We start from the raw sequence: 16,288 nt of genomic DNA, 5'->3' as shown, positions 1-16,288 counted from the left end.
TGTCGAATGGAGCATGAAATCCTGCATTGTCACATTACAGCTCAGCGGGGGGAAAGTAAAGTAAAGACGCCTTCCTCAACTGCTTAGCTCATCATGCTTTGCTTCACTCTTCCTTCGCTCCCCATCTGCCCCTTTTGCGAGTCGGCCTCTTTTGCTTGGTACTTTTCAGCCTGTTTGCGAGAAAACACCATTTGCGCAAGGGGATTGCGGTTGTCACAGGCAAATGTGAAGAGGTCGTGCACCGTGATGGCAGATATTGTCGCCAAAGCCTTTGGCCTCAGAGGATATTAGTCAAGCGGAGCATTCCTTTGGGATTCACGTGTAGGTTGTTCCATATGGTAGCTTAACATTCCGCCAGAGGTGTTTTCCCATAGATGTCCATCAATTCTCTTACTTTAATTCCTCCTCCCCGTCTTCCTCTCTCTCTTTGAGTGTGTGGCACCACCGCGCAAAACACTGCAGTTCTCCCAGTCAGACTAGCTCGCGCTTTAGGCTCACCACACGCTGCTCTGTATCTGTCCTCTCTCCCTCAAGTGAGCTACCATGCGCCTTAGTCGCTCCTCTTCCTCTCTGTTCCACTCCTACTGTTCCAAGGTCCTTTCATCATCAAGCCAGGCGCTCTTGCTTCCACGCCAGGGTCGCTGAACGGCTGCCGGAGGACTTCTGGGACAGGACGCAGCTGCGTGGCGGTCAGGACAGAGGAGACCTTTGCTGAGACCCTTCTCTCGAGGGAGGGCACATCAGTCAACGACAACTGCATGTAAGACTGAGATTGCGATGGTTGGGTTGAGTTTTGCTGTGGTTATGCGGTGTCACTCTATTTGTGTTCTGGTCGAGTAACCGCGCTGACTGAAATAGGAGTAGGAGTCCATTTATATACTAGTGGCAATGATTCCGATAGAACTTTTCAGGAATGAAACAGATATTTCGAGCTGAAAGAGAGATGGTAGGAAAGCAATTGAGGTGAGCGCAATCAAGCGCCGCTGAACTATCTAAGCAGTGTGTCCTAGTTGTCGCTATACAGCAGGGGTGTCCAAACTTTTTGCAAAGGGGGCCAGATTTGGTGTGGTAAAAATGTGGGGGGCCGACCTTGGCTGACGTAGAACAATATATTTACGCAAATTTTAGAAAGCCATTCTGGGTGCTAAATTTGCTTTATTATTCTTTTTTTAATTAATAATTTCAACAATCTCGCAACTAGCCTTTGAAGCTTTCTCTTTCGACTCTCCGGCTCTTGCAAAATACTGCTGTTGTGAAGTTAAACTAGCTTCAAGTTACCGTAATTTCCCGAATATAAGGCGCACCCGTGTATAACGCGCACCCCAAATTTACTTGTAAAATCTAGGGAAAATTATTGTACCCGTGTATAACGCGCACCCTAATTTTAGCACCAATAAATAGAAGAATACAAGAAAACAGAGCTCGTGTACAGATACAGAAATGTCATTTTACTGACTGGTGAAACACAGCACATACAGTGCCTTGCAAAAGTATTCGGCCCCCTTGAACCTTGCAACCTTTCGCCACATTTCAGGCTTCAAACATAAAGATATAAAATTTTAATTTTTTTGTCAAGAATCAACAACAAGTGGGACACAATCGTGAAGTGGAACAAAATTTATTGGATAATTTAAACTTTTTTAACAAATAAAAAACTGAAAAGTGGGGCGTGCAATATTATTCGGCCCCCTTGCGTTAATACTTTGTAGCGCCACCTTTTGCTCCAATTACAGCTGCAAGTCGCTTGGGGTATGTTTCTATCAGTTTTGCACATCGAGAGACTGACATTCTTGCCCATTCTTCCTTGCGAAACAGCTCGAGCTCAGTGAGGTTGGATGGAGAGTGTTTGTGAACAGCAGTCTTCAGCTCTTTCCACGGATTCTCGATTGGATTCAGGTCTGGACTTTGACTTGGCCATTCTAACACCTGGATACGTTTATTTTTGAACCATTCCATTGTAGATTTGGCTTTATGTTTTGGATCATTGTCCTGTTGGAAGATAATTCTCCGTCCCAGTCTCAGGTCTTGTGCAGATACCAACAGGTTTTCTTTCAGAATGTTCCTGTATTTGGCTGCATCCATCTTCCGGTCAATTTTAACCATCTTCCCTGTCCCTGCTGAAGAAAAGCAGGCCCAAACCATGATGCTGCCACCACCATGTTTGACAGTGGGGATGGTGTGTTCAGGGTGATGAGCTGTGTTGCTTTTACGGCAAACATATCGTTTTGCATCGTGGCCAAAAAGTTCAATTTTGGTTTCATCTGACCAGAGCACCTTCTTCCACATGTTTGGTGTGTCTCCCAGGTGGCTTGTGGCAAACTTTAAATGAGACTTTTTATGGATATCTTTGAGAAATGGCTTTCTTCTTGCCACTCTTCCATAAAGGCCAGATTTGTGCAGTGTACAACTGATTGTTGTCCTATGGACAGACTCTCCCACCTCAGCTGTAGATCTCTGCAGTTCATCCAGAGTGATCATGGGCCTCTTGGCTGCATCTCTGATCAGTTTTCTCCTTGAGAAGAAAGTTTGGAAGGACAGCCGGGTCTTGGTAGATTTGCAGTGGTCTGATGCTCCTTCCATTTCAATATGATGGCTTGCACAGTGCTCCTTGAGATGTTTAAAGGTTGGGAAATCTTTTTGTATCCAAATCCGGCTTTAAACTTCTCCACAACAGTATCTCGGACCTGCCTGGTGTGTTCCTTGGTTTTCATAATGCTCTCTGCACTTTAAACAGAACCCGGAGACTATCACAGAGCAGGTGCATTTATAGGGAGACTTGATTACACACAGGTGGATTCTATTTATCATCATCAGTCATTTAGGACAACATCGGATCATTCAGAGATCCTCACTGAACTTCTGGAGTGAGTTTGCTGCACTGAAAGTAAAGGGGCCAAATAATATTGCACGCCCCACTTTTCAGTTTTTTATTTGTTAAAAAAGTTTAAACTATCCAATAAATGTTGTTCCACTTCACGATTGTGTCCCACTTGTTGTTGATTCTTGACCAAAAAATTAAATTTCATATCTTTATGTTTGAAGCCTGAACTGTGGAGAAAGGTCGCAAGATTCAAGGGGGCCGAATACTTTTGCAAGGCACTGTAGCATAGCACATTGGTAGTTTAAAAAATTACCGTAAACTGACAATATGTACTGTAATAATATGATCTGATAACTTCTTCAACTTACCAGAATCCAGGAGAAAACAAAACAGATGTGACTTTTCTTTTAAAAGCTGCTGTATAACTTGCTTGTATCATCATGATGAATAAATGTTTCTTCCATGGATTGATACGGTAAAATGAAAGTGAGAACGTAAGTCGGAAATCCGAGAGAGCTCATCGCTGTATACACGACAGTAACAATAGGAACTATTGTTATTTGAGTTTGAGTTTCCCGACGGACAGATATAGTTGACGGACACAGGAAGTCTGTGTTGTGTTCCGTTTGTTAACGTCCGAGTCGCGGAGCTGCAATAAACGTTGACTCAAATGAGTTCAAGAAACTAAATTCTGTGCTTTATGAAGAGTGAAAAAAGCAGAATTTAACACAGACGAAATCATTCGACCGATCAGAGTGAAGTATTACTGGAACAAAATGGTGACGTCACGTACCGTAATGGTCGGCAACGGATCGCCGCATACGTTTCTTCAACACAACATGGCCGTGTCAATTAAAAACAAAACGGTTTTTAAATATATATAATATATATATATATTTCTGTCTCCATCCCTGTACCCGTGTATATAGCGCACCATGATTTTACAAGTTGATTTTGGGGGGAAAAAGTGCGCGTTATATTCGGGAAATCACGGTACTTCAATTTCTCGTTGCGTATCTTCCCTGTAATCTTGTACATGTCAGCGTGTCTTGTTTGGTAATATCGCCTCACATTGAACTCTTTAAAAACAGCGACTGCCTTTTTTGCAAATGAGGCAGACACAGTTGTTGAGTATTTTAGTGAAGAAATCCACCTTTCCTTGTAACGTCAGCCATCGCAGTCAACTTCCTTTTTTTTTTTTTTTTTTTTTTGTTGATTGTCGCCATTTTAGAAAATTGGAAGTAAAGGGTCACACAGGGTGATGTTGCTTAACGTGCTGCTGCCTTTTATTTTTGTGGGTAAATGAGGAGCAGCATTTAGTGTGTAAGCTACTTCATATGCTGGTAGCAGTACTGCTGACCAATTTATCAAGTCTCTGTGCAGGCCAGACGTTATTGATTTTATGACGGAGGCTGGGGGCCGGATGAAATTTGACCAGGGGCCGCATTTGACCCCCGGGCCGGACTTTGGACATGTCTGCTATACAGTGAACAAGCATTGATAGAAGAATACATTCTAAGTCTAAACCAACCAACAGGTGAAAAGCCACAATGTTCAAGTTAGACCTGAACAATATATCGTTTACCATCGCAATGTGCGCATGCACAACAGTCCCATTGCAGGATGTGTGATTTTCTTTATTTATTTATTTATCTATTAACTTTTGTTTGTCCTCATAAAAACAGCAATTGTGTGGAGACATGGCTTCCTGGATACCTTTTATACAGGGGTGAAAGTGGCTAGAATTTCTTGCCGGAATTCCCCGAGGGTCGCCACAGAGCCAGAAATTTTATTTATTTTTCATTCAAGATTGTATTTTTTTCAGTGATTTCAATTAAAATAAAAGTTAACAAAAACAGCCTTAACCCCAACCTCCATCTCCTAATTTTTATTTTCCCTCATTTCCTCACATACAAAATGCCAAATCTCAATTTTAGCTACTTAAAGGGTCTGTAGTGGCAAAGGGGGTGTGAGACATCAATAGAACCGTTATGTGCCAAGATAACAAATATTGATAAAGTTAACAAAAAAAATCAATCACATTAATGAGCAATTATCGAAAATAGATCGAAAATGACGAACATTTCCGAAAGTGTTCCGGAAACAGCCGAATGGGGCGGGGACGTCACGACAAGTGAATGGAAGTCGAGGCGGAGCCAGGTGCCATTGTTTTTTTATCGACGAGAGAGTAGCGTTCGGGTTTGTTTGACCAAAACATCACTAGAATGGTTCAAAACTGCTGTGCTATGTGGTGTACAAATAGCTATTTATCGGAATATAGTATCCATGAGTTCCTGAACGCGAAAAAAAAAGCTGGACTACGCAGACAATGGGTAAAGTTCGTCCGAGCCAAGAGGGCTAATTTTCTAGACACAGCCTCCGGCACGGTTTTCTATGGTGCGCATTTTCCACCTGAAAGCTTCTCGAACTATGGACAAGTGAAATCGGGTTTTGCTAAAAGATTGCTGCTCAAAGGAGATGCGGTGCCGACCATTCACGCGCAGCCACCTAAATGTCCCGAGATATCAAGAAAGAGGACGATGAGTGGCAAAGGAGGCTAAGGCTAAGCAAAGGAGGGGAGCAGCCAAGCTCGAAATGGCCTGAGTGAGTACTCTTTTGCAATTAAAAAATGTCACGCATTGGATACAGGACTGGACACATGTATAAATTATCGTTCGTAAAATATATAGAACAAATCCTCTGATCCCATTCATATTTGTGTCTGTTGGCAGAGCGAAAAGCTATGATAGTGCAATAAATGATAATTATTCTATGCATTCCTTTATTTTGCAGTCACGGTGTATCAGCTTCACAAAAAGAAATGCAAAACAAATCATTGGTGTTTCCCACACGATCTGCTGCCGATGTTTCATCAGTGTCATTGCTCCCCTCAATGTTTCATTACGCTGCATTGGCGTTCGTTTGGGCTCAAATTGGTAACCTAAAACACCGATTAAAGCTTCGTAACTCTCCTCGTCACCATTAGATGAACATTCGTTACGTCCTTCTGCGTCGGATTCGTCGCTGAAACTAGAAACGAAATTGTCTGCCATCATCGCCGCCATTCAGTATTAAAGCACTGAGCCTTTTTCTTGTTGAAGAAACACCCCTCACTGTCAATTCTGAATTCTCTTTTATTGACAACGAGGGGTGTTTCTTCATGAGGGAACCTGGAATATGTGCAGGACGAACACAATGCATCAGCATAAACAGCTCAAAACACCCCTAATTCTCCCCTCACTAGAAGGAATTATATTGATGCAGACAGGCGCTGCCCCCCCTAGTGGCCGGTGGCACTCTCTTCACTTGTCGTGACGTCACGCACACAATCTGCCAGATCTCGGGCGCTGGTCGTTTTAGCTTGACAATCGAGGCAAATTTCTCTCATTTTCTTGTGTGTAATTACACGAAGTGGCATGATATGAATACAAAAGGCATGCGTTTATGGATAAATGATGGAATATTAACATTTCCCCGGGCATGACATACCCTTTAAGAACATAGGACATATTAAAATCGAAGTTAATGTAAACAATATATAATGTATAACAATACAATAATAAAGATATAAGTAACATAAATTCAGGAAAATAAGTACAAATGACTTATATTATGCAGAGTGAAAATGAATACTGTAGCTACAATAAAATAAACACCAGAAATAGTTCTTTTTAATAATTCTTTAGTCATGTCTAACATGTCTTATAAGTATCTTTTTTTTTTTTTTTTTTTTTTCTTGGGGGGGGGGGGGGGGGGGGGGTCTCTGCTTCGCGGTTTTTCAGTTATCCCGGCAGGTTCTAGTCCCGATTAACTCATTCACTCCCAGCCATTTTCACCAGAGCAAGGCCTTTCACTCCTGGCCGTTTTACTGGATTTTGACTGATTTTGCAAGGCCCACAGAAAATTCTGTTCTATTGCTATATAAACCAAAAGAAAGATTAGACTCTCTTCTTTCAGCAGTAAAAAAAATAGCTAATATCTTTTTCCATTCTTTAGAAATCAGCATTAGAAAATAGCTTAGTTTGAGCAATTTTCCTATTTCTGATGAAAAAATGAAGAAATTGAGCTTTTTGTGAAAGCATACATTTCAAACATAACTTTGACTTATACACAGCTATTTTTGGCTTTAGTTCCATCCCAAACATCTGAAAAATGTTTTCCTTTTACAAAATAAGATAAATAACAAGACAAATAGAGCTTTTGATAGCAAAGTAACAATTTATTTACACATAACTAACTGAAAGATGACGCTGTTCTGGCTGTGACAGGCAGTTAACTTTTACCTCATTGCGGTCTGTCTCATAAATATGAATTTTTTTGAGTCTCTGCGGTCTCTGCTCACGAGCAGCACGGACTCAAAGGCATCGTCCACTGCACGTGTGGTCCTGATCGTTCTGCTCGGTCATCCAGCGCCTGGCATCCCGGGCGTCCTACCGGTTGTTCTGCTCGGTCGTCCAACGCCTGGCATCCATTCTAGCGCGAGACAGACTTTTGTCAATGTCTCGTGTCGATGTGTTTTAGCTCATTTAAAACTGAATTTACCGCAGATTGGAACATATTCTCGGCTCTCCCGCCATCCTTGTTGTTGTAGAGACGACTTTCGGCGCGCAAGAGTGACGTTGCTCGTGAAGAACACGTCACGCAAATAAACAAATCTGATTTGTCGATTGATTTTGTACCTATTCGAGAGGCTGTGTCCCAGACTTTCCTTGAAAAATACAGGGAGAACAGTCTGGCCGTGCCAGGCAAACACTCAGTTGCCTTGACATTTTTCCGAGTAAGGCCAACGACGTCATGCATCAAGAGAGACAATAGCTAATTAATATGCTCACTCGCCACCCTGTGGTCTGGGGTGTGAATTGCAACCTGTCAAAATGACGGATGGACTTCAGTTTTTTCCGTCACCGTTTTAAAAAAACGGTCAACGACGGAAAATATTCGGTTAACGCGAACCCTGGTTGATGGATAAATGATGGAATATTAGCATTTCCCCAGGTGTTGTCATACCCTTTAAAAAGAGAAATCTAAATGGATTAATAAGATATTAGCAGGAAATGATGTTTAACTTGGAAGAGCAAATGCTGAAAGTATTAATACACATGAGATGAACATAACTGAGCAAAATCCTTTCTCACATTTTCAGGTGGAATCAGCCTTTTGCGGCATCCCTCTCCTAATTCCTCACACACTAATCAGGACTGCATGGCTGTTACATCAGCTTGAGCCACCCTCCCCTCCTCCCTCCCATTTTCTAAAGGACACTCATGTTCCCACATTCCTGCCTCTGACCTCCATATGAGATTCCAAATCTCCGAGCAGAGCCGTCCCAGACCTTCAGCTTTACGTCGTCATAAAAAGGAGCGGCGATCCCAGTCTCGGAGCAGCTCTAGCCGTCGCGGCGTTTGTGCCCACAGCCATGCAGGTGTCCTTTGCGTGCACGGACCATGGGCTGAAGGCCCCACGCAACGGTGAGCACAGTAAACAGAACACTACAAGCCCCAACACTACCAGCCAGGCCCGCGCCCGCTTTCGCACCGTGGCCCTAATAGCTCGCAGCTTGGGCTCCTTCACCCATCGTTACCATCACAACCTTAAGGAGTCCACTGCAAAGCTCACCGGCATGAAATACAGGTAAGTCATCTCTTACTCATTCCTACTCCTTTCTTGCTGGAAAATCTACATCCCCTCGCAAAAAATATGGAATCACCTGTATCGGACAAGCACTCACTCAGACATTTTATCATGTAGAACAAACTCAGATAAAAAGCTTGAAAAAAATAATCATTTTTTCAATTCAAAAGTGCAACTCTTTAGCATTCAGAAACACTAAAAGAAATGAATAAAAAACATTGTAGTGGTCAGTAAATGTTAATTTTATAGAGCAAGTGCAGGGAAATATAAAGTTTAATGAATCACTCCATTCTGAGGTAAAAATAAGGAATCATGAGAAACAAACAAAGAAATAACAATCAGAGGCATGGACTTGATGAGTATTCTTCATCAATATGGTGCCAACTCTCTTTGATTGCGGTTGGCAGATCATCCTTGCAGGTCGGAACCTTGCTGTGGACCTTTTTTTTTTTTCAATTTCCACCAAAGGTTATCAATAGGGTTGAGATCTGGGCTATTTGCAGGCCATGACACTGACTGGATGAGTCTTTCTCCAAGGAATGCTTTAACAGTTTTAGCTCTCTATCATGATGCATTGTCAGGCCCGGATCTAGGTTTACTAGGGTTGCCACCTGTCCCTTAAAATAAGGAACAATCCGAAATTGGGAATTAAATGTTTCGTTCCGTATTGAACTACTACGGAATCAGAGGTTGCGGTAGACTTTTTCGTTGTCTGTCATTTTGACTGACAGGGTCATAAAAATCCGGTCATAATCTATTTATACCCGTCACTTAAATTTTTAAAATGACTATATCTTGATGCAGTCACTATATGTATATACATAATAATACAATAATACTTTATAATATAAAGTAACTAACATTAGTGCAGTCATGGATTACAGTAAGCAGGCCAGTACTGTGTTTCCATATATAATTTTCATTATATTATGTATATACAGGATATATATATATATATATATTTTTTTTTTTTTTTTTTTGCCCCCCCCCCCCTCAAGTGGGACCTTCCATGATACTAATACATTTAATAATAATAAAATATATAATTCAATTATATAAATATATTATTTATTTATTTATTATTATTATTAAATAAAAATGCACGTTGACACGACGGACATAAAGGCAACTTCCAATTTTTAAAAAAATCGTTAGAAAGTTGTATGGACTTACAATCCGCTAGCTTGTTGTTTCCTGTTGTCTTCCGAAATACACCTGGGTGACGGCACGTCAAGTGTTCGTTCGTAGCCGACGTGCTACCGTGGTATGCGAGCTCAGCTTAGCAAAAAGAGTACACACAGTGGTGGCACCCTCCATATTTTCCTTGAAATAATTTCAGGCTCTGGCTAGTCTGGTCCGCTTTTTTGGCTTTATGCCGCTTTCACCGTGTTACCAATTCTGCCCTTCTTGGTAACTGGCGGCGTTTTCAACTGCTCGCCGCAATGAGGAGTGAACCGGCGATTCACTTGATTCGTTGTCATCCTTCACTGCATCAGTCCCTCTTTTTTCACCTCTTTTATCAACACCATCGTCGTTTTGGGGCTTCTTGAAGAAACTTCGGACACTCAGTTGCCTTGACATTTTTCCGAGTAAGGCCAACGACGTCATGCATCAAGAGAGACAATAGCCAATTAATATGCTCACTCGCCACCCTGTGGTCTGGGGTGTTAATTGCAACCTGTCAAAATGACAAATGGACTTCAGTTTTTTCCGTCACCGTTGTAAAAAACCGGTCAACGACGGAAAATATTCGGTTAACGCGACCCCTGTACGGAATATAAATGAATAGATACATTTCTATGCATTTTAGAAGTTTTTGGGATGTCCCTTTTTTTCTCTGCCTGTACAGCTTTGGGCGCGAGGGGGGCATCCTGTATTTCTTATTTCTGAAAGGTGGCAACCCTAATGTTTACCCACCAGAGTGGGCACTAAGAAATCTTGAGTGGGCACCCCCGATGCAGGCTTTTTTTTACCCTCTGCATTTCTCCGGGCTTGGGACCGGCGCAAGTAGAACACTGGCTTGTGTCCCGTTGAGGCTGCATTAATTTTTTGGGGGGGGTTTATTTGTTTTTTGTTTTTTTCATTCATCATCTACTTATTCTCGCATAGCAATGTGTCGCCATTTTGAGATGGAGGCACGCACAGGTAAACATCCGTAGACAAATGTTGTCTGAAATTCATATATTTCGGCTGTGTTTTGCGTCTTTTTTTCATAAAAGCGTCTTAAACATGACTTATTATTGTCACGAGTCACTGCCGACAGACGCGAGGAGGCGATACAATTTAAAATTAGCGTGTATTGGTCTGCAAATCTGCCCATACAACGTCGCAGCTGATTGCTGGATAAACAATCCAAACGAATTGCTTGCAGTGGAGTTCGGAAACATCTACAACTACCTCATAAAGTCACCCAGTAAGTTGACCTTTATCAATTACGTGGAATATGTACTGTGTGGAACTAAGAAAACTGGTAGTATATACGGAGTGATTATTTCTGCCCTAAACGGTAATTCGCCTCCAAGCGTTATTTAGCCGTGGACATGTCACGGCAAAATAACCAATTCCCAACAGGCCAATAATATATCGATTGACCGATCAGAGCAGTTCACGGCAAAAGAAAAATAACGCTTGGCGAGTTGTCGATTATGGTAATAATAACCACTGCCTAGTCTATTGAATCCTAGCAGCTAATTGGGGCAAAAAAAATCGATTAAAGTTTACTCACCAGCAGTGTTGGGAGTAACGCCGTTATAAATAACGCCGTTTCGTAACGGCGTTATTTTTTCAGTAACAGGGTAATCTAACTAATTACTTTTTCCGCCGTTACCGTTACTGACGGTCAAAAGCGGTGCGTTACTTACTCGGAATAAATTGAAGAAACTACCAGCCGTGTCGAGTCTACTCTCTGCTCTGTTGATTTGTCATCCAAGACTTGGGGTGCGTTCAGGTTCGAGAATAGCGCACGTACTTCTGACTCCAAGCTGTTTGTCCCTGCTTATACAATTAGACAATGCTTTCCAAAGTTTGGTAACGTTTCTGTGTTTGCTACACCTGATGCTAGCCTCGTTCCCATCTCCCACTGTCAGCCAGCAATAATTCTGCTTCCATCTTGAGGACAGCAGACGCTTTAAAGGTGACGTGGATTGTCGGGAAACGAGCCTACCTAAATGCCCCTCGAGAGATGCGATGGAAGTGATTGTGATTGGCTGAGGGTTAGAGTCATGTGTCGTGGTAAGCCAATCAGAGCCGGTGATTTCACAAGCAAACCGGAACAGCGCATGCGGCAAACACACACACGCAAAACAGATGCGCAGGGTCGGGATGGCAGAGCATTCAGAAGAAAAATTGTCGTTTAAGAGGTGGAGATATAGACACTATTTCAAGTTTGTCGAAATTAAAGGAAAGAACTTGCATGTCATGTGTAATTTATGTCCCGGGGCAAAGCTTTTGTCGACATCTGTGGTAAGCAATTCAAATCTGCTGAAGCACCTAACAAGTTAACTACCTGTCTGTTCTTCTCTATTCCACTGACTCGAATACTGCTCAGAAAATTTCAAATTCTTTGACATACAACAAGTTCTTTTTAAAGTAACGGAAATAGTTACTTTCCCTGGTAACTAGTTACTTTTACTATAGAGTAATTCAGTTACTAACTCAATTACTTTTTGGAAGAAGTAGTGAGTAATGTAACTAATTACTTTTTAAAGTAACGCGCCCAGCACTGCTCACCAGTAATAAAATGTCGGCTGCAAACGTAAATGTGCCTGGATTTAGGTTACCACTGGTGAGAATGGTCCACGGAACCGTCTTCTTTTACTGTTCCTCGATTGATTGCTTTCAGCCATTTGCTTGTCCTTTTCTTCTCACGAGGAAGAATGAAGAACTTCAAATGCGGCTCCGAACTTGTCCTTGTGTTACAACCCGCAACACGGCAACTTTTAGTCATTCCGATGGAAAAAAAAGACAAAAGTTCAACGCGTTTGTACTACAATGCACGACAGAGCAACTGCTTGTGACTCGTGTTTTGCCCCCATTTGAATATGGCGACTCTTTGTTGTGGCTGGTGACGTCATTAATGCCCGGATGTCTGACTGCGAGAATGTGTCTGGAGGAAGCGCGCGGATAACAAAACGAGGTTGGAAAAACAGCTTGTTTTGGTGATTGCTTGTTCGGCGTGGTCGCGGCCAACAGTAACCGTTAATCCTGAAATAAAAAAGTAGTTGAGACCAACTCTCCGTGTGTTGTCTATATCCAGTGCGACGCTACAATAGATACTCCCGACATTTTCATTGGGTGGGCACGACTCACCTCTGGGTGGGCCGTGCCCACCCCGGCCCCACCATACATCCGGCCCCGTGCATTGTCATCTTGGAAAATGACAAACATATTTTCAATTGAAAGGATAAGAAAGCTGTCTAAAATTTCAATGTAAACTTGTGCATTTATTGAAGATTTAACCACACCCATCTCCCCGGTGCCTTTGCCTGACATGCAGCCCCATATCATCAAGAATTGAGGGAATTTTGATGTCTTCTTCAGGCAGTCATCTTTGTAAATCTAACTGGAACAGCACCAAACAAAAGTTCCAGCATCATCACCTTGTCAATAGTCAAGAATCCTGATTGGACAAGGTGTCAAGAGTCAAAAATCTGCATTGGACATGGTGGAAATTGAAAAAAAATAGTACACAGAAAGGCTCCGACCTGCAAGGATGATCTGGCAACTGCAATCAAAGAGAGTTGGCACCAAATTGATGAAAAATACTCATCAAGTCCATGCCTCAGAGCCTGCAAGCTGTCATAAAAGCCAGAGCTGGCGCTACGAAATACTAGAGATTAGGGGTGTAACGGTACACAAAATTCTCGGTTCGGTACGTACCTCGGTTTTGAGGTCACGGTTTGGTTCATTTTCGGTAGGCCTACAGTAAGAAAACAAAATGCAAAATATAAATGTGCTGGTTGTTTATTACACACTTTTGTGCTTTCAACAATAGGAACAGTAGCCTATAGAGCCTACCCACGTACCACGTGCTCGCTGTATGGTTCCGCCCACTTGTCCGTCAAAACATAGTGTTAACCTGTTACGGCTACGTACATTTCTCCTATTTACGGCGTGTTTTTCTGCTCCTTAACATTAATAATCAAAATGGTGAAGGCGTGTGTGGCTGTTGGTTGCACAAACAGAGAAGATGGAAGGAGAGACTTGAAGTTTTACCGTATTCCAATGGTTCCAAAGAGGAGAGCGAAATGGACGGCTGCAATTCGACGTGAAAACTGGACACCAAAAAATCACCACAGACTATGTAGTAGTCATTTTATATCCGGTAAGATGCATTTAATATATATTTAGAGGGTTTTGGCCTGACAACCACAATTAAGATCATTGCTAGGCTAATCGCCGACAACATACGACGTAGTACGACATAGTTTCAAATTCAAGATGTTTGTGACTTCCCTTTCTTCCACCATCGTTATTTTTGAATAATATTTAGCTGGTACCAAGTGAAAGAAACTGGCCTCGTCTACGGGGCTGACAAATAACCACAATTAAGATCATTGCGAGGCTAATCGCCGACAACATATGACGTAGTACGACATAGTTTCAAATTCAAGATGTTTGTGACTTCCCTTTCTTCCACCATCGTTATTTTTTGAATAATATTTAGCTGGTACCAAGTGAAAGAAACTGGCCTCGTCTACGGGGCTGACAAATAACCACAATTAAGATCCTTGCTAGGCTAATCGCCGACAACATAACGTATGTATGTAGTGAGAGTGCTATCGCTAAACCATATAAACATTAAAAGCCTTAACTCCATTGACAAACGACATGAAATACATTAGACTTGACAGTGGAAGTTAGCAATAACAAAAGATTTTGAATTGAAAATTTCGTAACTCACCTTTCCAAGCACAAGATAGATTCCTGCCGAATTTTCGTGGACGAGGACCTGTTTCACCCAACCAGCAACGAAGTATTTAAAAGCCTCCAAGCTCTTGAAGTTTTTCATATTTTCGTGAGAATAGGCTGATTTAGTGTGGACAAGATAATTGTAAATATCTGCGTAGCAGATGTCAGGCAGACAGGGCGAAGACAGTGGGTCGAAAAACATCGATTTGGGCATCAAATATGGATCTGGCGACTGTATAGAACGAAGCTTTTCCTCATAACGCCTTTTATGCAACAGATCCAGTGAGTTTGCGGCATCAGAAAGCACCGGGTCTTCCATGAAATGCATTTTAAATTCCGCCATCAATTGAAAACAATGCTAATACAGAGTCAAAATGACGGACAAGTGGGCGGAACCATACAGCGAGCACGTGGTACGTGGGTAGGCTCTATACAAAGCTAGAATTCTGCTCAAAAAGTAGCGGGTATTTAAAGATAATCCAACAACAATTTGCCTTTAAGACCCCACGTATTGGTAAGCTTTCTTTCTGAAAGAAAGAAGAACAAAAAAGAAGTCCTGTGGTAAAGAGAAAAGCAATCCCAATGACAAAGATTTTAACATGTATTATACAAATGAAATGCCTCAATGACTTTTTTTTTTTCTTATGAATGGTTTTCAAAAGCTTTATTGGTGGACTTTCTCAAGTTAAAGCGCGACACAAAAATTAATAAATTTAATTGGGTAAGCAGATCTGTGTATTATTCTTATTATTTAATTACAGGTGTTTTAGCTCATTTCAATTTATTTTATCTAAATGGGCTATTACTTATTTTATCATGTGTTTATATTTTACAAATGTGATGTAGTATTCATTTTATATTGTATATTTTATGTTGTATAACTTTAGTTCCTATGTGAATATTAGTTCCTACTTGTTTTGTTGTGGTAGGAGGGTTTTGTATTGAACACGGGGCCGTGTTGGTTATTATTATAGCAGAGAAGACAGCAGTAAATCAACAAAGACAAGTCAACTGTGCCGATCTACCACTCCAGAGATGTGATGGACTCAAAAAGTGGGTTACGATTGCATATTAGTTTGAAAATCGACCGGATCCACCGTATTTTTACACGAGTTACTTCCGGTCTGCCCGATCCTAGCTACCGGTAGTAGTATACGCGTAGGAGGGTCGCGTCTCGCATCAAATAATAAACTCTGCCGTTCTTTTTGCGTGCGTCGTGTTGAGCCGCTTCTGGTACGCATCTAGCACGCGGCCGCACTGCGACTGGTGTGCATTGGCTGATTGACTAACGCCCGCGTTTCACTCCGTTCTCGCGGCGGCCACGTTGTCGCGCCGTTGACGTTTCTGGGTTATACTGTCCTACCGTGTTGGTATATAATCTACACAAAGAAATTGTAACCCAATCGACTCACAGCCTCGAAAAGTAAGGGTGACATTACATCAGAAACTTGTTCGGTACGCCTCCGTTCCCAACTGAGCACCACGTACCGAAACGGCTCAATACAAATACATGTACCGTTACACCCTTACTAGAGATGTTTGATTGTTATTTCTTTGTTTCTCATGATTCTATATTTTTTTCCTCAGAATGGAGTGTTTCCATATATATATTTCCCTGCACTTGCTCTATAAAATTAACATTTACTGACCACCACAATGTTTTTTTATTCATTTCTTCTAGTGTTTCTGAATGCTAAAGAGTTGCACTTTTGAACTAATTCATTATTTTTTTTCAAGCTTTTTATCTGAGATTGTTCTACATGATAAAATGTCTGAGTGAGTGCTCATCCGAGACTGGCGATTCCCTACTTTTTGCTAGGGTTTGTACAACTGTGATGGGAGTTTAGCAAGAGAGAACACTTGGCACTGAGGGGAAGAAAATAAGATGAAGCCTGATTATGAATATGAAGATGAACGGTAACAGGC

At 41.7% G+C, this 16,288-nt stretch overlaps 1 protein-coding gene across 2 annotated transcripts in view; it reads left to right on the top strand.

The window, feature by feature from the left end:
• Positions 1 to 464: 464 nt before the first annotated feature.
• Positions 465 to 16,288, top strand: part of kcnab1b (potassium voltage-gated channel subfamily A regulatory beta subunit 1b) — a 131,189-nt gene continuing 115,365 nt past the window's right edge. The window contains exons 1-2 of one of the 2 annotated variants that reach the window (XM_057857304.1): positions 465 to 760; positions 7,965 to 8,452. In XM_057857304.1, the coding sequence (XP_057713287.1) occupies positions 8,238 to 8,452 (215 nt within the window). In that variant the 5' untranslated portion in view covers positions 465 to 760; positions 7,965 to 8,237. Of the gene's footprint in view, positions 761 to 4,803; positions 5,426 to 7,964; positions 8,453 to 16,288 lie in introns of those variants that run through there. The other variant, XM_057857305.1, reaches the window with a different exon arrangement.

This window comes from Corythoichthys intestinalis, chromosome 14 (assembly GCF_030265065.1).
Source record: "Corythoichthys intestinalis isolate RoL2023-P3 chromosome 14, ASM3026506v1, whole genome shotgun sequence".
In the NCBI taxonomy this organism is placed as follows: Eukaryota; Metazoa; Chordata; class Actinopteri; order Syngnathiformes; family Syngnathidae; genus Corythoichthys; species Corythoichthys intestinalis.
Note: the sequence above shows the minus strand (reverse complement) of the source record. Positions and strands in the feature narration are given on the sequence as shown.